This window comes from Aedes albopictus, chromosome 3 (assembly GCF_035046485.1).
Source record: "Aedes albopictus strain Foshan chromosome 3, AalbF5, whole genome shotgun sequence".
NCBI classification, from domain to species: Eukaryota; Metazoa; Arthropoda; class Insecta; order Diptera; family Culicidae; genus Aedes; species Aedes albopictus.
Genome location: NC_085138.1, coordinates 354,398,929 through 354,422,743, shown reverse-complemented (window position 1 = coordinate 354,422,743; position 23,815 = coordinate 354,398,929). Strand labels below are relative to the sequence as shown.

At 39.9% G+C, this 23,815-nt stretch overlaps 1 protein-coding gene across 6 annotated transcripts in view; it reads left to right on the top strand.

Annotated features, from left to right (window-relative positions):
* LOC109428942 (glucosylceramide transporter ABCA12) overlaps positions 1–23,815 on the top strand; it is a 142,320-nt gene that overhangs the window by 108,312 nt on the left and 10,193 nt on the right. For all 6 annotated transcript variants that reach the window (XM_029874942.2, XM_029874944.2, XM_062855305.1 and 3 more), the window contains 3 exons: positions 1,062–1,737; positions 20,542–21,273; positions 21,336–22,363. In XM_029874942.2, the coding sequence (XP_029730802.2) occupies positions 1,657–1,737; positions 20,542–21,273; positions 21,336–22,363 (1,841 nt within the window). In that variant the 5' untranslated portion in view covers positions 1,062–1,656. The remainder of the gene's footprint in view (positions 1–1,061; positions 1,738–20,541; positions 21,274–21,335; positions 22,364–23,815) is intronic.

Sequence of the window (23,815 nt, the reverse complement as noted above, 5' to 3'; positions counted from 1 at the left end):
AGGAAGCAATCAGTGAAGTACTAGATTGAAAGTTGTGAGCTGGATTTTTGTATGGTGAGATGATCAATTCTCCGTTTCTGCAATGAAATGGTTATATGATTTCTTGCCTAATTTGATGCTGTTTGAGCAAAAGTTTGGGTAACTGTGTTGTTGTATTATTTATTTCTTGCAACTTCATCAACACAGTTACCCAAACTTTTGCTCAAACAGCATCAAATTAGTCAAGAAATCATATAACCCACGCTGTTTGCACCATTTCATTGCAGAAACGGAGAACTGATCATCTCACCATACAAAAATCCAGCTCACTACTTTCAATCTAGTACTTCACTGATTGCTTCCTATTCTCCATTTCTGCAATGAAATGATGCAAACAGCGTGGGTTACGTAACTTCTTGGCTAATTTGATGCTCTTTAAGGTAAACTTTTGGTAACTGTGTTGTTGTATTATTTATTTCTTGCAACTTCAACAACACAATAGGACATATCGGTGAAGTACTAGATTTGTAGTAATGAGCTGAATTTTAGTATGGTGAGAAGTTTCTGCACTGAAATGGTGCAAAAAGCGTGGGTATTATGATTCCTTGCCTAATTTTATGTTGTTTGAGCAAAACTTTGGGCAACAGTGTTGTTGTTTTCTCCATTTCTTGCAACATAAACAACATAGTTATCCAAAGTTTTGCTCAAACAGCATCAAATTAGGCAAGGAATCATAATACCCACGCTTTTTGCACCATTTCATTGCAGAAACGGAGAATTGACCTTCTCACCATACAAAAATTCAGCTCATTACTACAAATCTAATACTAAACCGAACGTGCCCCATTCGCACAGTAACATTTTGAATTTTCCATGTTTTTTTTAAATATACATATGTGCGTGTAGCATGAAAGTCACCTTAGTCAGGACTTAGGATGATTCATCAGACAAGGTGAACTGCATACTTTTTCAATTTGTCATAGGCAATTAGAATTTGTCATTTTTCAACCTAACTATCACTACATACCCAAAAGTATTTTCTCATCATTCATGTTTTCTTATTTATCATTATATCTTTCCAGGGGGCTGAACACAAATCATCTTCTACGCGCTAGTCATCACGTGAGCCGAAAAGCTCCTAATCCGGAATCTGATCATCTCGGTTGTGCCTTCGGGAGAAAAAACTAGAACTTCTCCGCTGACCGTTCGGCCGCTGCGCTTCAACTGCTGGCAATACAATTCACCAAATGCAGCTCACCACCTGCGGGAGACATGACCAGCTCAACCACGAAAGCACCGCAGTAAACTATGTGATAATTATCGCCAGCGTCGTCGACGTCGCGTCGCGTCTGTGATATCGCGATAAACGCGCCGAGCATTTCGTGGTTTTAAGTACAGCCCCAGTGCCCAGCCTACAACATTACATTGTTTTAAGTGACTACTGGTGTTTTGTGTGTGTGTAATTAGTAACAAAGCTTCTATCATCTACAACCGGTCGGTGACGAGTGTGCAAACGATGTACAAACAGCAGACATCTGCTACCGTTTGCTGCTGTTTGTACTGAAGAAGAGAACGCGTGTTTTTTGGGGGGCTGAATTCATCTGTGACCGAGAACAAAAAAAAGTTGTTGAGCTGTAACTCTGCGTGCGTGGTTAGGTCTTTTTTTGAATCAACGTCATGAAACTGGGCAAACATGTCGACTGGCTGCAGATACGAGCCCTGCTCCGGAAGGACTACCTCGTCCGGATACGACAGCCGGTGAGTATAGCTAGGAATGATTCTTTCAGTGTAGACTTGACTGATTACCAAAAGCGTAGCGTAGCTGACCCCCGTCGAGGTCACATTCTTCAATGTGCGTCCTATGTAGATTGCAATGAGTATTAAAAGTAGGCGCTATAACCGGCTTGTTTCCCGATAAGAAGCTACATATTTGCAAGTAATGTTACACTGATTGATTGACCGGGTTCTTACACTGAAAAGAGGACAAGGGTATTATCAACAAATTATTGTGATTAGCTGCTAATGGATCGCGATTGCGTTCTACATTGAAGAAGCATGGATCGTTTTGACTGTATTATTAGAGCAGATTGACAAGCTCTTGAAATTCATTGACAAGCTTTCTGCGCATGCCGTAATGTCCAATCGTGAAACAAACAATTTACAGGATTTTACCCTTCCATTAAACATAAAGTTACACGACATTTGATACAATTAACAACACGATAATTCCTACACAAAATAATGCAAGTAGGGCAAATAAACCTACTAGTTGTCGTCCATGAACAACAACAATGAAACTGTAAAATAGCCACGGGTTTGGTAGCCTAATGGCTAGCGCTTCTGATTCGTATACAATCCAGGGTCCAGGGTATAACCTCTGGCTCGTCCCTACTTTGTATCTTTCTATCGGATTTCTCTCTCTCCTCCCTACATATACAACTCATGTATTGTTTATAGCCATCGCAAGAACCAGAAACAGAGGCACAATATAGTCAATAGAGTGGGTCATCCGTTATATGGAAAAATGGAAAATTTAATGGCATCCCATCAAATCAAAGCTTTTTAGGTGCCATATGAGGACACAAATAACTGTGCAAAATTTGGGCACGATCGGTTATGTCTACGTTTGAAGTTTGTATGGGATTTTACATGGGAAAACATACTTTTTTGCGTTTCTCACATAAGAAACCCGATTTTTTCTAAAACCATGTAACCGATAATTTGAAAACATAGCCTAGGGTGTCATGAAAAACTTTGTCGAAGACCACGAAGTGATGCTTATGAAAAAATTTATAGCATTGACATTGCGTGCCGAAACAGCATGATGTTGTTGCTATTGATATTCCTTTACATGTTAAAACTAAAACAGATGCATCCGGTTTGATGAATATATCTCTTTTTACAAGCAGCGGATCGCTGTGCGGTCTTCGACAAAGTGTTTCAGAACATCCTAGACTATCATTTTACATTATCGGTTAAACAGATTCAGACAAACTTTTTCAACTTATGACAAAAATGCAAAAAAGTTTGTTGTACCATACAAAATCCCATACAAATTTCAATTGCAATGCGCAAAGTGTGTAGACGCAACCGATCGTGCTCAAATTTTGCACAGATACTCAGGACCCGAAATGGAATCAAAAAAGCTTTGACCTGAGAAAACGGTTCCGTTGACCCACGCCAATAGTCAATCTATCATATTACTCCTACAAATATGCAATTCGTAAGCAAGTATATTCACAGTAATCTTAACACACAATCATTCGCCTTACGCCTACCTAATGGTATCCCGGACCAACGTGAACCTCTGCCAAACAACCATTCTCCAAATACTCCACTTACTACTACTAACTGTCAATCCTGATCACACATGGTGGTGCAGAGTGCTAAATTGAAAGATCTTCATCCTGGACGATTGCCAGCCATCGCCTTGACCTGTGGCCAGACCAAATTTATGTCCACTTCCTTTATTTGTTAAGGCAGCGCCACCATGAGCTTCTTGGGCTGTCTCTGCTGCGATGTCCATCGACAATGGAGCTCCACGTTGGAGATCCAAATGTGAGGCTACCATGCACGAATTACACAGCGCAACATTTTTTTTTTTGTCTCAAGAGCAAACTTATGTGTCTCCGAAGGATTTTGTGCCGCTGAATCCGAATCCGAACTCAGATTTGCTCTAACCCGTCACAATTTTGAGCTATACCTCAATTTATAGGGCAAAATATGCGATTTTGGGCTTTTTTGACTGCTAGCCATTAAGCATGGAAATATTTTTTGCAAGTAATCAAAAGGTTAATAGGACAGATCGGTGAAGTACTAGATTTGTAGTAATGAGCTGAATTTTAGTATGGTGAGAAGGTCAATTCTCCGTTTCTGCAATGAAATGATGCAAAAAGCGTGGGTATTATGATTCCTTGCCAAATTTGATGCTGTTTGAGCAAAACTTTGGACAACAGTGTCGTTGTTTTCTCCATTTCTTGCAAAATAAACAACATAGTTATCCAAAGTTTTGCTCAAACAGCATCAAAATAGGCAAGGAATCACAATACCCACGCTTTTTGCATCATTTCATTGCAGAAACGGAGAAATGACCTTCTCACCATACTAAAATTCAGCTCATTACTACAAATCTAGTACTACACCGAACGTGCCCCATTAGTCAATTAACATCTAAATTCCCGACTCATGCAAAATATTTCGTTTTACCTAATCAAATTTGATAGATTTAAGCATTTTATGTTAGTATGAAAACTTGCATGCAACTTTTGGAGGGTGACTTTGTATGGGAAATATCGTACCTAACATAAATCGCTTAAAACTATCAAATTCAATTTGGTAAAACGAAATATTTTGCATCAGTCGTTAATATAGATGTTAATTACTGCAGCCATCTATTGATGATGACCTGCAGCCGTTGAGTGTTCACCACTGTGACGCACCAAGTTTCACTGGCATACAGCAGCACAGATTTCACGTTCGAGCTGAAAATTCGGATTTCGATGCGTTGAATAATCTGATTGTTTTTCCACACAATTCTTAAACTCGCAAAAGCAGCCCTCACCTTCTTGATCCGTGCACCTATGTCGATCTTGGTGCCGCCGTTTGGCTACCAAAATATTGGAAGTTTTCAGCATTCTCCACTGCTTGCCCAGCTAACGTAAAGCTGGAAGGGTTGAGCGTGTTTGGCAACACTCCAGCATTCGCATAACGTGTACTTACAGACGCAGTGGTATGTATAGTTACCGTGGGCAAGGGACTACATATCACTTCCGCCTTCTTCTCCTCAATGACCAGCAATCTGATGTGACGACGCGCTATTCTCGCCTAAAAATAGAAAGATCTCCAACATTCATCCCTTGGTGGTGGTTCTTGTATTCTTCTGAAATGGACTGGAGCTCACTTGTCAGATGGAGTCCGCTTGGATTTTTCCCTCGGGAGCGTAGTGTCCACCGTATCAACCATCGCCATCAGTGAAATATGTTCATCGGTTTGTTATTCTTGGAACTTCATACAGAAATAATATCTGGGGATTCCTCCAGAGACCTCTCCATGGGAGTCCTTCAGAATCTGAATCAGAAGATCATTACCCTAGTGAGATACTGTGGACCCAGACAGGCTCGCTCAACGTACACTACGCCAACGTGTTGCGCCTAGCTTAACATCTTAGAAAAGTTAAGTATTTTTGGAGAAATTCCTTCTGGGGATTCCTTCAGAAACTCCATCTATGGATCACTCTAGGAATTCCTTCTCAGGATACAGGAAGGACTCCTTCAGAAATCCCTTCTGGGGATTTCTTACGAAATCATTTGAAATCATTTGAATGGAAGAGTTTAGTTTGATATTCCTTCAAGAATCTTTTCTGGAGATAATTCCAAGAATTTGAACTAGGAATCGCTCAAGGAACTTCTGGCGAATTCTCAGGAAAAACTCTTGGAGGTATCCCTGAAGGCACCCCAAGAAAATACCCGGAAAAAACTCAAGGAGGGTTCCCAGAAGGAACTCCTGGAAAATTCCCAGTAAAAGCTCCAGAAGGTATACCGTATGGGACTCCTGAAGGCTTCCTGCAAGAGACTTTTGGAGAATTCCCACAAGAAACTGCTAGAAGAGTAATTGCAAAAAAGAAGCTCCTGGAGGATGCCTACATAAAACTCCCAGATGATTCCTTGTGGGAAACTCTGGAATGATATTCAGAACAAAGTTCGGGAGAAGTCCCAAAACGAACTCCTGGAAGACTTGTGGAAAGAACTCCAGGAGAGCTCCCAGAAGGAAATTTGAAAGATTACCAGAAGTAACTCATGGAGGATTTCTCAGAAGGGAATTCAGCAGCAGCACTTGTAGAAATCCAAGAACAAAGTCAATCCAATAATGACTGCTGGATTCCCAGAAGCAACTCTAACAGAATTCTTAGAAGAAACGTATTAGGAATTCTCTGTAGGAACTTTTGGAGGACTCCTAAGAGGAACTCTTAGAAAATTCGCTGAAGGAACTCGTGAGAGATTCCCAGAAAGAAACCCCTAGGGGGGGCCTAAAAGTAGTAGGAGTAGTATGTATTCCTAAAGGTGTCCCAGAAAAAAAAAATCTCCTTGTTGGGCCTCATATCGAAGTATTATTATTTATTGAACTCGTGTTGCTCGTGTTATCCAAATCGCGTCCGAAAACTTGTGACCAAAAGATAAAGATCCGAATCAACGATAGGATCTCTAAAGGGATTCTATAACAGCTCTCCAGATACAATTACCCAAAAACACACTTCCCCGAAAACCAACATACCGACACATTACTCTGAATACCTAAAAAATAATGACCCTTAACATTACTGTTAATTTGTGATGTGAAGGAATACAGTATGACCCATATAAAAATGCGACAGTTTTCAAAGTCATCGTTCCCCTACTTCGAACTAATTAACCTTGCATGCATCTATTGGATAGTATAGTAGAGCCACTAATCTGATAATGGCAAAGGAACATAGACTGACTTCATGCACATACCTTTGGAAATATAATGTTGAACATATGGATGTCGAAATGGTCTACGCGCCAGAGGCCGTTTTTTAAAGATATAATTTTCTTTCAATTGCTTTCAATCACATTCAATCAAATTTTATTTTCAAAATAGTACTTTTATGGCTGGATAAGGTCTTCAGGAGTTCGTTGGTTCGTCGGACAAGAACGAAAAAAATATTACCTTATAAATTAAGGTACATTTTCTGAAAATAAAATTATTTGACAAATGATAATTTTTAAAAAATATTATGTTTTAAGCATGAAATTGTTATTAAGTACTTAATATTTGTACCTATCATAAAGGCAGGTTTATATGCCTTCATCGTCAAAAAATATTTTGAAAAATGTTCGAACAGTGTTAAGTTTTTTATTAATTTATCTCAAATATGGTTTTTAATATGTAGCACCTTTTTTAGTTTTTGTTTCCTAAACGTTTGAAATTATTTTTAAAATATTTCCCAAACATGGGCGTATTAAAGAGTACATATTTCTTCATGGTTTCCATGTGTTTAAACGTTTTTGTCTTAGTTCATTTTGCTCTGAAAATTAGAGGAAAACTTGATTTTATTTAGAAATTGTTAACAATTATAAGGTATCCCATATACGTAACCAATGAATATTTTGACAAATATTTTAGAGATCCTGTATGACAATGACCTCTTTATTGTATCCTAATCCAAAAAAGTTTAATTTATTAGGATTATTTCATTAAAAATCATCAAATACCGCAAAAAAATGGAATGTCGCATTTTTTTATGGGTCATACTGTAAATTCTCCCAAATATTTGTAACTGGCGCTGCACTTGCAATGAATACAACTTGTATTGATCCTAGTATAATATTTTTCTATCTTTAAATCAAAGCAATAGCTATTGCAGGCTATAAAGCAATAGCTTTTTTTGGAATAAATATAAAAAGCTGAATTGTGCGATAAATAGGTAACAGTTACATAGAATAAGGTATGCACACAGCAAAATCTAGCCACCGCATTTTGGATAGAAATTTTACAATTTTCAACGAATCGTGGCAACCTATGGCGCAAATGAAAGCTTATTGTGTAGGGAATCGAAAAATATTTACTTCGGGAGATATTTTGACATTGTGTTTAAAATAGAGTCAAGGGAACAAGAAGTCCTCGAAAAGTTTTTGCACAAACGTGCTGAAAATCTGACATTGTAAATTAAAACGAACGTCCCTGCAAACTTAAGTTAGCTTTCAAGTATTCGGTTCTACACATCATTACAACGTGGAAAGGTTGCAGATTTACTTAAGACCAAGAAATAATCGAAGTTTGACAAGAAATACATAGTTTTGTCAACAATATGAATTTGTGGTTTGAAAAACCGAACTTTCAAAAATACATGTACAACAAATCATCTTTTTCACTATGGGAAATGTCGGAAAAAATGGCTGGCACCCAAGGGGCCTGCAACTCTAAACTTTCAGCAAAGTATACTTTGTGTCTCGAAATAGTATTGCGTAGTATTTCTAGTATTGTCAAGTTATTGATCAAAGCAACTGCTGTTTCCATGGTTGTTAAGGACTTCATTCCACCTCTGCTTTCAAAAATGTCAAATGAGTAAAACTTCAAGCAAAGTCTTAGCAAAGTTTGTAGAGGGTTAACTGAGTTTTCAGCCAGCCAGCGGTTAGAAGGTCCAAAGGTACTATGGAGAACTGCCCGAAAATTGATGGATTAGATGCAGGATAGTGTTTCGTGACGGAAATAGCACTAGAGAAGCGTGAATCGAACGCACATAAATCGAACCGCAGTATTGCTCACAGACACCAGCATCTGTGCATGTGGATCAGATGAAATGTAACCAAAACTCAACCAACTCAACTTGCTGGCACCCCTTATTCAAAAGCTTAGATATTGTGTATTGATTTGGATTGATTTTTGTGCCCTGCTTATGGTGGAGAATCCTTGCGTTTGTATGCAGAAAACTATGTGGAAATTGTACCGCATTTTTTCAAAAAACGTAAAATCTGATACACCTAAAAACTCAACCCAATTGAAAAATATTAAGTAACAGTGAATTGGAACCTTCAGAAAATGTCAAGAAAGGCCGCTTTCATCAAAAAATAAGATTGATTTTGTTACAAAGGTGGTAAAAATTTCTTGGCAAGCGATCGACGGTGCTGTGCAAAACTTTACGGAAGAGCTCAAGTGCAAAACTCGAGATGACGGATATAATACGTCAAATCAACAATGTATTGATGTTGATTTAAAGTATATTAATGCTGTTTTACGATGAATTGCTTTTATTTTGGGAATAATTTAGAATGCATTATTACTGCTTGATTTTCTTTGGCTAGATTTTGCTGTGCGCATACCTTACTGCACCTTTTACCAGCTCAAACTGCTTTCTATGGTAAAGCATTCAACTTTGTCCCACGAACTGTGTCCAACTAGTCTAAAACTGATAAGCTATAATATAAGACGAAAAATCAACCTATGAAGAAAAAAACGAAACATCTTTATTAAATGTATTTGCTCCACATCATAAACTTCTAATTAACGACTAATAACTGTAGATAGAATAGACTACTCATAGAAGAAATCAAAATCTTTTTTTCCACAGCCATAAATTTGCTTTGACAATAACTGTTGGGAAATATGTTTTCGGAGAAAAGACATTCGGGGTATTGGTTTTCGGGGTAATGGAACTGGGGAAGTGTTATAGGACCCTCTGAAGGACCTCACACCTTACATTACCTTTCGTAATTTCACTTTTTACCTGTTCAACGATCTTAGAAGTTGAAATTCCAGTCATTTATGTCAAAACAAACCAGGAAATGAGTGAAAATAACTTGTAAATTCCTGTCACACTAACTGAAAGCTAAGTGTTTTTAATATTATGTTTTTGGGCATCACTCTTAGGGAGTTCTGTCACATTGGCTCGAAAACTATTCACCCGAATGAAACCGCGCGACGGGCAAACACTTGAATGTAACAAACGCCAGAAAATTTTTCGCTCGAAAGAGGTGATTCTAATTAAATGTAACATACACTACCCGTCATAAGTATAAACTCACAAAAAGTATTGCAACAATATTGCATCACATTCACTCACCTCGATATCTGAGGACCTATAAAGATGGTGTCTTTAGCCAAGTTATTCAGGTACCCAAAAGCAACAACTTTTTTAGGACGGTATTTCTGTAGGTGAAATGCAATATTATTGCAAAACTTTTTGTGAGTCTATACTTATGACGGGTGATGCATGTTACATTTAATTAGAATCACCTCTTTCGAGTGAAAAACTTTTTGGCGTTTGTGATATTCAAATGTTTGTCCTTCTTTTTAATTCGGATTAATAATTTTCGAGTGAATGTGCTGAAACTCTTCAGAAGTGTGCTTCTCGATAAGTAGCTTCCGAAGTTTGCGAGTTTTCTTTTATTCAAATAGAAGGCTGTCTCGAAGGCGTAATTGTGTAGAAATTTGCATAGGTCTTTCAATTCCAACACAATCGAAAGATGGATGATTGAATGATTAAACCTCGATACATTTTATGTTTACCCTGTTATAGCTAACTAGCAAAAACAAAAAAGGCTTCGAGCTAGGTATGTGCCTTCTTTATTTATCAGTTATTGCACGTTGTGTTCATTTGTCTAGCAAAAATTGCTCAAGGGTGCTGCTGGTGATGTTTTATTGCTCTTTGATTACTTGAGTACATGAATGGATACATGGACAATTGGAACATCGCAGCCACCTTTTGAACCGTACGCAATTTTTGCACCGCATGGAGGTAACTTCTAACAACTTAATAACTTAAAGAAAACAAAGCTACACAACTTAATCCTAGTATCCGTTATCTAGAACTAGAAAAAAAAGGCCTATATAATCAAAAGGCGGTTATTTATTTCGAGCATGCTGAGGGTGGCGGGTTCAATTGCCGGACCAGGAACTTTTTGTAATTTATATGTCAGTCCAGTACCAACCCAAGGCATTGCGTATGTAATAATTATTTATGAATTATGATCAGTGTATTATGCCTTTTTCCAATTCGTAACTACTTAAATTGTAAGATAAGCAATGTTAGATGCAGCAAGAGCACTCTTTATCCCTGAATGATGTCAACAAATTTACACTCGTATGTTTTTTTTTAGCGAAAGTATACTTAAGTAATACAATATATTTTATTTTGTTCATTTGTACAGTTTTGAAGACTCATAACAAGCTAAAATGCTAAGCAATAATGTTCGTGACAAAAACACCAAAGCTGTAAATGGAATATTGTATCTATACGAACTGTTAATTTGACAATAAATGTTAACCTTTATAGTATGTTGCAATAAAACAACTGTGTGTAAATGTTATTGCTTGTTGAAAGTCCGGTAAAGCCAACCATGGCTGCTATTTGTGACACTAGGATAGAGCGCTTTGTCAGTTCATTATCGTCGTAGTGCCGGTCGAAACTGAACACATCTCTACGCATTCAAGTGGAACAGGCATCGTAAATTGTTGCAAAAACAAAGAACGACACAAACCTAGGTATCATTGTTCCACAACAAATCGTATAGTTATGTTTTTTTTTGTGATGAACCGGTGCATTCTTCTCGCATAATGTATTAAATTCAGGACTCCTATTATACGGTCCCATACACTTTACAGTACATCCATCGTTATTTCCCAAGTGTCTTTCAACCAAAACAGCTCATTTTGGGAACATGCCCAACAATTATCAGTTAAATAGTCTACAAGAAGTTTTATGACGGTTCTCAAAACCTCTACAAGACTAATTGGCCATCAAAATGGCTCTACCCCATTTGGCATAATGCCGTTTGGCATAACGCCGTTTGGCATAATGTCATTTAGCCTAAAAGCAATTTGGCATAACGGCTATTTGGCATAACAAGGATTATACTCATTCTTACCAAGAAGGTTGTTCTTCGTATTATACCAAACGGCATTATGCCAAACGGCCTTTATACCAAATGACATTATGACAAACGGCATTATGCCAAATGGGGTAGAGCCATCAAAATGTTACTTGAGTAATTAGCCTATTATCTACCCTATTCACATACAATTAGCATAGTTGGATATAAGACGACAGAAAAATTGCGGTGGGCGTATAGTGGGTAGTACCGTATTATACCAGTCTCTATTGTATGTTTAATTGATTTACAGAAGTGATATTGAACACTATGAAATTTGTTAATGATATAATATTTTCATAATGAGCTCAAGTAATAAAAAAATGCGTTTCCTACAGCAAAGTTCACTTTCAAGTTCCTCAAAGTACAGAAAAAATTCGAATGGGACTTTCTGGTAAGGATGTTTTGATCACCTCGTAACCTTTTGACTCATTTGTCTATAACTCGGTTCAGAAGCCTCATAATGTGATGTTCGGCAAACGTATGGGGTAGTTTATTTCCTACAACTTTGACCAAGAACGACATATTTTAACTCCCAAAATCACGGCGTGAAAGCGTGAGTATCACACTCTTAGAAAAAAAAACATGTGTAAAGTTCACTTGAATGCACATACAAGGAGCGCCCATTTCACACAAGTTTACGTCTTCTATCACAAATAAAGTCAAGCTATTCGCTAGAACCGAATCGCCAGGGGGCACTTTGCCCCATCTTTTATCTCGCTCTTTCGCAAGAGCATGCAATATGAACAGTACCTACAGTTGGACTGTACTGAAGTAAAATTATTCAGAGAATCGAATGACAGTTGCTTGGATCGCCACACGGTTCTCTGAACTGGAACTACCAAATTCACCCCAATTTCCCCTGAATCTTCGAATATTTTCTTCATATTTCTTTTATGAGTGCAACATGGTCAAAAAAAAAATAGAATATATATAAGTAAAATGTTACATGATACATCCTAGAAGGAATATAAGTGAAGTATTCAAACATTTAAGCCGATCTAGCAAATTGGCGTAATAGTGGTAGTATTGTAGTTCAGAGAATCGTGCGGTGATCCAAACCACTCTTATTCGATTTTCCGAGCCCATTTATGAGAGATGATCAAGTGGCTCCGTAGCTTGGAGGGAAGAAGTGTACGTCTTGCGAATTGGGAGTCATGGGTTCGATTCCCATCAGAATACGGGGATTTCTTTTCTCAATTCAAATCTTAATTTGTTCATCAAACGCGTGTTTCTGATGCGTGCATGGCTACCGTGAACCTGGCCTTTCCTCGTAGTTGAGTTCAGTTTAAGGTCTATGCGTAGGTGAAGAATTCAGACTTCAGTGGAGAGCAAGCAAAGTTAAGTGTGAGAATGATGCAATGAGAGTTAAGAGGATATGTTTTAAAAAGGGAGTTCCAAGGAATTGCAAGGAAGTTTGAGAATGGGTGATAGTAGGAAATTTTTTTAGACGAGGCAAGAGTTTCCAGCGAGTTTTACACAGATAGAGGGGTAAGTCGGATGTGTAGGGCTTTTCGGGCTTTTCAGTAGGGTTTTAGAGGGGTTTCAATGATTTTTCAAATAGAGGCAAGAGATATTGAAGAGGGTGTTGTGGGAGTTAAGATAACAAAAAGAAAATGGAAAAAAAAGCAAGATACAAGATCATGGCATGGGCAGACAGGTTTTCAATGGGTTAAGGGAAATTAAAGGGTGTTCCATTCAAAGGAGGGTGATGAAATCGGAACATTTAGTAGGAGGAGCTGCAGAGGCATTTTCAAGTGAATCAAGAAAATTTAAGGGGAGTTTGAGGAGGAACAATTGATTGATTTGTCTTTATTAAAGAGACTTTCAGCCCTTGGCTGAGGAGGAACAAGGGAAGGTTAGATAAAAAGGGTTTAGAGGGAGCCCCAGAAAGCCTTGCAAGTGAGAAAGAGAGGCTATAGAAATATAAGGGATGGAAGCGGAACTGTAAAAATAGTTTAAGTTAGAGTACAAGAGAAGTTCAAGTGGAGAAGCAGATAGATTAATTGTGTGTCGCTTAAGGCATGGAAGCTGCACATTTCTGAAATAAAACTTAAAAAATTGTTACAAAATAAGCTTTGCTGGCACTTTCGTGATCCAACTGTTGAACACTTTTGCATGACTGCCAGATTTTTTTTCTCGATTTTAGGGGCGTTTCCGAGGCATTCCAGTTCTAGGGGTATTCCAGATGTTTCAAGGGTTTTCAAAAGCGTTCCAAGTGTGCTCCAGGCTATTTCAGGAGCGTTCCAGAGGGTTTCAGTGTGTTTAATGGGCGCTCCAGGGATATTTCAAGGGATTCCAGAATAGTTCATGGAGTTTCCGGTGGATTTCAAGAGGTTGCGGAGGGTTCAGTAACGTTACAGGGGTGTTACAAGGGGTGTCACGTGCGTTCTAGGAGATTTTAGAGAGTTTCTAGGGGTTTCAAGGGAATTTCAGGTGCTTTCCTTTGGATTTCAAGAGCTTTTTAGTGATTTTCAAGACGTTACAGGGGTATTCCATGCATGCAAAGTTTCAATACCAACTGACATTTTAAGATGAAATTAAGATAGGCAACCACTCTGGAGCGGACCTGGTGTGGTGGTTAGAACACTTGATTATCACGCCGAGGACCTGGGATCGAATCCCACTCCCGATATACTCACAAAATGTGGGTTCTTCTTTCGGAAGGGAAGTAAAACGTGGGTCCCGAGATGAACTAGCCTAGGGTTAAAAATCTCGTTAATACAGACAAAAAAAAAGGCAACCACTCTTTTTGGCTATTTACTATATTTACAACAGTGAACCAACATACAATAAATTTGATCCGACTTTGGCAGATGTGGCAATGTGGCAGAGCCTCCAACATGAATACAAACAAAAATGACTGAAAAAACTTGTTGGTTATTCTAACAAATGTTCAAGTTATTACCGAAATGAACCGCAAATGTTCTCCTGTTTGTCCATCTTATTTCCCTAATGCTCTTTTGAAAACAAAACAAACTATTTCTTTTTACTTTTACACTCCAACTGATGCAATGCATTGCTAACCATAATGCTGCTTTTTGCTGAAGATCATTTTCGTCAATCGACCAATTCAAAATTTCATCTATTCTTGAAAAGTTTACTCTAAGCCTATTTTTCAATATTTGTTCCGTCCACTGCCGTATCTCTTTGGTTCTATTACACTCTGTCACACGGTGCAAATTTGAGTCAGGTACACCACAACTTTCACAATTTCCATCAGAAAGTCTCCCTATCTTATACATCAATAGTTTTTCTTTATTCGCTATCACATCATTCAACAGTAGAAATATGTTGGATCTGTCCTCGGAGCAGAGAAAGTTGTAGCTCGTATTTTTCCAAAGGGTGAACCAATCTTCATCCGGAAAATGGTCTTCAACCCTCACTGAAATCTCGCAACTTCTGAGGAACTTGTAATATAATTGCTTGCACGATTGAGCTTCTGGGTTGGCTTCCTGGTCAATCAATCGCGCAAGTTCAATCCACTCTTTTGCATTTCTCGTCAGGCGTCCATTATTAGGAATATCCAGCAAATACTTCTCCTCAGCTACATCATTACGCAGGTTCAAAATGTTCTTCACAAAAAGAGCTTTGCATTTAGATTCCGGATCAACCAAACGCAGACCGCCTCTACTGTGATCTAGATAGAGCTGATCTCTAGCCACTCTGAAAACAGATCCACTCCATAGAAAATTTCCGACCATGCTTTTGATTTTGGCCAAATGGCAATTCTTTGGCGGAAAAACTTGTGCAATGTACCACAATTTGGAGAGTACAAACGTATTCAGAATCCACACACGTTCCAAAATGTTTAAGTTCCTTTGTGCGTTTGTCAGCAGGCGAAACTGGATGCTCCTGATTAGCTTTGAATAGTTCTTATAGATGACCTTCGACCAACATCCAGCAAAAATGACACCCAGAATTGTCAGCTCATCCACCTCACGTACTTTATGTGGACCAGATCTTGCATTGTTGAGCCTCAAAAAAGATGATTTTTGTAGGTTCACCCGTATTCTTGCATGTTGAGTGAACGATTCTATGATTTGCATAACCAAATCCAGCTCGTCCTGGCCTCTGACAAAAATAGTAATGTCGTCGGCATATGCTATCACTTTCAGGAATTTTCCGTAAACCAGAACACCACTGGAGCTAGCATGTAAGTTCCTAATCAAAGGCTCGACGTAAAGCACGAAAAGGAACATACTGAGCGGGCATCCTTGCCGTACCGAGGATTGTATTTTGACCTCTGGTGTTAAAAATCCGTGCAAAAGAATTTTGGAGGTAGCTTTATTATACAAAGATTTTAGACATTGTATAAAACCAGCTGGGAAACTAAATTTTTCGAGCACTTTCCACAAGAAAGCGTGATCCACGTTGTCAAAAGCTCTTTCTAGATCTACACTAAGTAGAAATCCTTTGAAACGTTTGGACTCAACCGAACGTGTCACAAGACGTCTGATGTCCTTGAGGTTGTCTGTACAGGATCTTCCATCCACGGTTGCACATTGTCCTGGGCCCAATAACCGATCCAAAACCAACGCAATCCGTTTCGAAAGAATTTTTGTAAACAGTTTGTAGTCCGTGTTTAATAGACTAATAGGACGGTGATCTTGCAATGTTGGAACATTCCCTTTTTTTGGAATCATGATGACTATTCCGGCGGAGAAATCTTTCGGTGGAGTTGACTGACCACTCAAGTACGAATTAAACAATTGTAACATGTCATGTTTAAGAAGGTCAAAATGTTCTAGGTAAAATTCGTATGTTAGACCGTCTGGTCCAGGAGATTTCTTTTTCGTGCACTGTTTTAGAGTGAGCAAAATTTCTTCCTCTGTAATTGGTCGAGTCAGTCCAGTTGCATCTTCTACATCTAACGTGTTTGTGATGTAGTTGATTGGGGTTTCTGCTTGAACGGTCATTGGTAGTTGTTTTTCCGCAAAGATATCGGTATAATAGCTGTGTACTTCGGTCAACGATGGACGGTTATTTTGCAAACCACCTACTCCCGCAGATTGAATCACAGGTGTTAGGTGGTTATGCAAATGTTTGGACACCTGGTAGACATTCATTCTTTCTCCTTCCATAAGCGATGATTCTGAAATTTTCGACTGAAGACGTTTGAGACGGGCGTCTTCATGTTCCATCAAAAGATTCCTTACCATCTTGATTTCCTCAGCAACATCTTCTCCCTGCAGTCTTCTGTTGATCAGATCCTGATATCGAGAGTACAGTACATTCTTCTGACACTGCTCTGCCTGATAAGAACGCCACGATTCACCCTTGTAGAAGCTACGAACTTTGGCTTTGAAAGCGTGGTTCCACCACGAGCTGAGATCCATATATTCCAATCTACCCCTCAACTGCTGATACTGATTTTTGAACGCTTGACTAACCTCTGGTACCGACAGTAGTGTCGAATCGATTTTCCAATATCCTCTTCCTCTAGTATTGAGATCTTGTTGCTGAACGGACAATTTCAATAGCACTGAATGATGATCTGAACACGGTACCCCTATAGTTTTCACATCACGGACCCGAGACACGAAAGCCTGTGATCCGTAATATCGATCTAACCGAGAAGCACAGTCGGCACGATAAAAAGTGAACTTCTCTAGATAGAGCTGTTGCGCAATGTCTTTTAGCTGAAAGAGTTCAACTAGACTACGAAGGCCATTCGAGTTATTCTTTACAGAGCTGGTCGAATCATTTGGATCTAATTAGAGATGGGTAACTCACTCGCGAATCGACTCAAAGAATCGATTCGCGAAACCGAGTGAGTGAGCCATGACTCTTTTCAAAAGAGTTACGATTCACTGATGTTAATTACGATTGCTGAAAGAGTTGGTATGACTACGCACCTAATGATGATTCGACGCAGAACATTGCAATCCTTGACAATTAATTTTGTTTTCATACTTATATTATGTGGGCGGCTCGCACCAGCGATTCGATTCTTCGGAGAAATTAACGAAAACCTACGAATCCTGCATTTCACTACGTTATGCTCAGACGTTTGTGCAGATCGTCAATATTTATACCATGCAATTAAATTTTCTCGAAAACTGGGTAGATCCGTACAAAAATGAGTTGGCTTACATCGAAAATCAACATTTTCTTCAAATTCCGGAAATGAGTTGCTGAATCGATCAAAAGAGTCGACTCTTTTTTGAGAGTGAATCGAGAGTGATTCACTCTCAACATTGAATCAGTTTTCCCATCTCTAGATCTAATATACAATTGAAGTCTCCTACTAAAACTGAGTATTCACAATTGGTTTTGCTAATGTGCATTGTCATTTGGTTTAGGAACAGGTCATCCCTTTCTTTTTTCTTATTCGTCCCGGAGTGGGCATATACATTTATAAAGTTAATCCCATTTATAACGACTGATGTTATCCTACCAGACGAATCAAATATCTGAGAGCTATAGCTTAAATTCTTCTTCACTAAAATACCTGTTCCTTTCCTATCCTCACTTATATTTATAAGAGCGTTATGTGACCCAATAAACGAAAAATTTTCAAAAACAATCTCTTGTAAAAACAGTATATCAATATCATAGTTTTTGACAAAATCTTTGAATATCAATTTGTTAACGTCTGTGTTGACGCTATTCAAATTGAGAGTAGCAATGTTCATCGAATAGTTCATTTCACAGTCTTACAATATTAGCTTCACTTACTCTGGTTGCGTTGACTTCGTGATCGCGTGCGCACTAATTGCTTCTCCAGCAAACGTTGTTTCGGAGTTTCGGGTTCTGATGAATCTGAAACGTTGGCCGCTGCGGACTCGTCTACTCGCGACTTGCGCCCTCGCTTCTTCGCTGTACTCCATTCTGCTCCTTCCATTTGCTGCACTTTCGCACTCCCCTCTGACTCGATTTGCTCAAGATGAGTGCGCGCCGCTGGAACTGGCACCTGCGTCTCAGATTCGTTCCTTGAAACGATGTCACTTGCACACCGTCCGACGCTTCGGTTAGTGTGGACACACTTGGCTCCTTAGCAGCTGCCGTTGGGGCCGCCACTTCCTTACGAGCTTCGCTCCCTTGCTTAGATTTGTCCCGACCGTCGTCGGATGGAGATGGCCGCTGATTTACAAATCCTCCTGTTAACACTCCAGCATAGGATGTGGAGCCTGCTTCACTATGCCTCAGACGGTTAGCGACAGAAGCTCTCTTCGGACAGTTCACCTTAACATGCTCCGGACTGCCGCAGACGAAACATTTGTTCTGCATACCCTCGTAAAACACGCGAACTTGGAAGTGTTGCACGTGGAGCTGAGGAGGAATGGCGGTGGAAATTTCCATATGTGCACCACGCACACCGTTGAGTATTGGATACCCTGTATCCTGCCCGTACCGTTCCCGAACCATGTGATGAATCTTACCGTACTTGCCAGCACGTTTGCCACGTGCTTCTCGTCAACTTCGATTGGCAGCCCAAAAAGGCGCACATATCGGAAGTCGCCCCTGGCCGTAGCAAATGACACCTGTGCCGTCTCACCGTTGTCATAAGCGAATGTGTCAGTCGGCGGACACTTCAGCAGCGCTGCTTTCATGAACTCCTCAGACTGAAACTTCACGTATACGCTGTACTCCCTGGGCTCACGGAACATAGCACTCAGGGATTCCGGAGCCCATCCACGCTTTCGAAAGGAGGCAAAAACCTCCTTGTCCGATGGCATTTTCGATTGTTGACCGAACTGGACCTTGACACAGTTGGTGTGTACATTTCGAGATTCCATTTTGCTTTTTTCCGAACCGATAACGATGAACTGACTCAAGGTCAACACTACAATAGGCAGCCGAGCACCGGCCGAAACAATAAAAAACGATTCAGTTGAACACCAAATAAACGCTTCTGCACAGTAGCACGTCTATTCACACCGGCGCTTGAATACGAACTGAAAAAAAATCTCGTTAATACAGACAAAAAAAAAGGCAACCACTCTTTTTGGCTATTTACTATATTTACAACAGTGAACCAACATACAATAAATTTGATCCGACTTTGGCAGATGTGGCAATGTGGCAGAGCCTCCAACATGAATACAAGCAAAAATGACTGAAAAAACTTGTTGGTTACTGTTCAATTGAATAAGATGATTTTTTGCAATACTGAATGCAGGATGTTTTAATGCGATTCAGGGATATTCCGGGGGCTTCAAGACGTTTCAAGAATGTTCCAGGGGATCTAAAAGAGTTTTAGAAATGTCAAGGACGTTCCAAATGATTTCAAGAGCCCTCAGAACAGTTCCAGGGTGTTTTTGGCGATTTCAGGGGCGTTCCATGGGTGCTCTAGGCTGCCGTTCTACGCATTTCATTTCAACGGAAACCCTTCGGAAACCTCCTGAAGTTCCCTGAAAAGCCTGATGCATATATGGTACACCTTTCGGAAGCTGCCCGGAAACCCCTTCGAAACAATTTTTAACCTCACAAGAAACTAAAAAACTGAAAATTTGACATATTTGGTATAGATACATTAAAGTTTCAACTACCAGTGTAACCCGTTCAACAATAAGCGAGATTCGGTCAACATTAGAACGAGCTAGCTTAAGGAAGTGTTCCCGACTTCTGTTACAAATTTTTCACTTTCACTTAGAAAAAGGAAGTTTATGACTGGATCTAGACGATCACTGGATATTTTTCTACTACCGTTAATTACCCACAAAAAAAAACAAATTAAAACAAAATTCCAGTACATAGTTACTGTTGAACAATTGGCGAATTTGCATAAGTTCAAAAAAAGTTTTCCAGGGGTGTTTCCGTGTTTCAAATAGGTCCAAAAAGTTTTCAGGGATGGTTTCAAGAAAGTCAAGGGAGCTCTCAGGGATTCGATTTGAAGATTAATTAGAGTTTCTGGGAGGTTTCAGGGAAGTCTGGAAGCATTTATGGGATTTCAGCGGATTTTAAGGGGTTTCAAGAAGTTTTAGGAAAGTGTCAGATAAGTTTCAGTGTGATGCCAAAAGCATTCAAGAGGTTCTTAAACTACTTAACAAAGGTCCTTCACAGTGCGGAATCTTCCAATTCATAAATGTTGAACCGTCACTAGGTTTCTCCCTGGCGATGGATCCTAAGTTACTTCAAATTGTTTTGACTTGGACTTACACTTACATTCACTAAATTAAACATGTTTTTTCACATTCTCAACGGCCTTCTTTTTGCCTTCTCTTTCCAGTGGATGACCATCATTCAGTACCTGTGGCCCACCCTAATCTTCCTGTCGCTCTACATCCTGCGGAATCGGTTCCAGTCGGTCGAAATCGCCGACTGTCAGTTCCCAACCCGGCAGCTGCAGAACAATGGCATCCTGCCGTTCTTCCAGTCGTACGTGTGCACCATCGAAAACGAATGTAGCGACCCGCGGCGGTACGAGGAAACGTCGGACTTCGACACGGCACCGGTGACGCCGGTGCTGAGGATAGTCCAGATCTTCTTGGATACGCCGCAGCTGTACGATGCGGTGATCGGTTTGCCCGTGGATCGGAATTTCATCGGTGCGGTGACGTCGATCGTTACGAACGGGCGGTTCAAGGAGATTGAGAGTAATGCCGATCGACTGGTTCGCATGCTTCCGGAGATCCAAGAGATGGTCGGAGGGAATTTCGATATTGAGAGGGTGTTCTCCGACGATCGGATGTTTTCAAATTCGGGGAAGATTTTGTGTGGGAAACCGTTTCCTCGGAGTGATAACATCAGGTTCATTGACAATGTACTGTACTCGAAGGACTTCAATGGGGCCGATCCGGATGAGTTGGCGGTGATGCCGACCAGGTATTGCAAGCAGCTGTATGTGGATGTTACCAATACGAACAACGGTAAGATCACGTGGAAGCAGTTGAAGCCGATCCTGCAGGGGAAGATTCTGTACGGGCCGTCGAGCGAGAGGAACGATGAGATAGTGAAATTTGTAAGTTGGGGAACGATGTAAGGTAGGAGAATTGAAGACTAATGATCTTTTAAACATTTCAGGCTAATCAAACGTTCGTGGACATGGCTCGACTACGGGACTTCTTCAAGGCGTTGAACACTACGGTGCAACTGCTTCACACGGACGATTCGTTCCGCAGTAGCTTCGAGAATCTGATCGAGCTGGCCAAGTCTCCGTTGGTACAGATGATCGTCGGTGGCAACGTGAACATCGACCTGATCGAATCCATGTTAAACGGAATTTTGAATGAGAAGACTGTGGCGGTTACGCTGGAAACTATCGCCAGTATTTTTGAGTGTTTCTCGGCTGACCGGTTTATCAAGGTGGAATCGGAGAAGCAACTGGAGGATGAAGCTTTCAAGCTGAATCAGAAGAAGATGTTCTTTGCGGGGTTGATGTTCGAGAACGGTACTACGGAGAATGAGGTTGCGTACAAGATCCGGATGAGGATCGATGACACGCCGGTAACGGTGGAGAACAAGAATCGGTTTTGGTTCCCGGATCCGGAAGCGAGCTTCGAGCTGGATATGAGATATCACCGAGGTTTCATCCAGATTCAACACGCTGTGGACATGGGTATCATCAAGGCATTGAAGAAGGAGAAGGCTGATAGCAGTAAGAGAAGCAGTGCAGAGACGTCCAGTGACGCGGGAGGTCTGTCGTTGGAAGATGACTTGGGTGAAGACGGAGAGAGCGAAACGGAAACAACTGCGGCAACTACGACAGCGGGCAGCGCAACGACCGAAGATCTGGGCTCTCTGTATGCCAATCTGAGTCAGAAGATCAACATTTCACAGTCGGATTTGGCAAAGTTCAGCAATAAATCGTCGCTGGATGACTATCTGGACTTCAACGACGACGAAGCGAGCGAGGAGGTCGATGAAGAGGAACCACTTGTGGTGAACACCTCGACGGCGCGAAGCCGTCGGAAGAGAGCTCCACAGTTTAATCTGTTTAGCCTGTTCTTGGGAGGTGGAGGATCCGCGAAGAAGGAGGAAATATCGTATAGTGTGGCCGGAGAGAAATTCTACACCAAGCAGTTCCCGTTCCCGAAGTTCACCAAAGACCAGTAAGTATTGACTCAGTGATAGAAGATGGATAATTATTAACTCTTTCACTGCCATCACCAAACCAAATGCCATTTCTCCGACAATTCCTGTCCTCACTAATGCCTTTCAAGCGGCAATGAAATTTCAACGCCAAACCCTTCGGAAATTCTTCGGTAGTTTCGGGTTTCCTTCATTAATGCCAATCAAGAGTTCCTTCGGTAGTTTCTTTCGGGATTTTTTTTGACAAATCTGCTGAAATTCCTCCAATAATACTTTTATAAATTCCTTCATTACTTCTTATGAGAATGCTTTACACTATTTCTTTGTGAATTCATCAGCAATGCATTCTTAGGCATCCCTGTGATAGTTTCTTTGGAAATGTTTTTGGCAATTCCTATGGATCTTGCTTCGAAAACTTCATGGGGAATTTTATCGTTTCTTTTCGAACTTCTCAGGAAATTCTTGTAGAAACTTCATTGATTACAATTTTGGCAACTTCTTCGGTAATTCTTTTACAAGGCCGGAACAAATCTCATTTTCTTCTTTTGTCACTTTGCTCGTTGACTCGTCAAGGGGGGGGGGGGGGGGTATAATAAATAATAAATGTATTTGATGAAAAATTACCCAAACAATTAGGCAAAATCGTAAAACTCATCGGATTTGTTAAGAAATTTTGTCGACGACAACTCTAATTTCAGTTCAACATTTTTAAGTTTTTGAATAATTTATGTGTCCCCCCTCAAATGTCGAATTCCGGCCAAAATTTTGAGGGGGGGGGGGTTGACATTAGAGAAAATCGAAATTTGTGTCAGCCTAATTTATTTTGTAATTCCACCTTTAGGATTATTTTTAATGAATTGTCTTTGAACACGGTTTCAGAATGGCTTCGGGATTTCCTTCAGTCATTAATTTGCGGATTTATTTGCGAATTCATTTGATATGGTCTTTGGAAAATCGTTCTGTAATTCCTTTGAAAATGACTCAAGTAATTATTTTTAGAATTCTTTCCGAAATTCTTTTGGCACATTCCTTTTTCAAAAAATGTTTTGAGGATTCTTTCAGAAATGTCTATGAAAATTTCTTCGGCAACTCCATTGGTATTTTGTGCGGCAGCTTTTTGGGAATTGCCTTGGTCAATTCCTTTATAAATGCTATCGCATTTTCTTTAGGAATTCATTCGGTTTTTCTTTTTGGCATTGTTTGGGCAATTATTTTGAAAAATTTCCTTGGCAACTCTTATGGAAGTACTTTTTGGACATTCTTAGGCAATTTCTATGGAAATTCCTCCGGAGATTTCTTTGGAAATTCATCATGCAAGTTTTACAAATTGAGTTGGCAACTCCATTTACAAAATATTTCGGCAGTTCTTTTGGCAACCGTCCTTCATATGTAAATTTCTTCTCTTAATCCTTTTCAAATTCCTTCAGCAATTCCAAAAGTGAAATTCTGAATTGGCAAAGGAATTCTCTAAG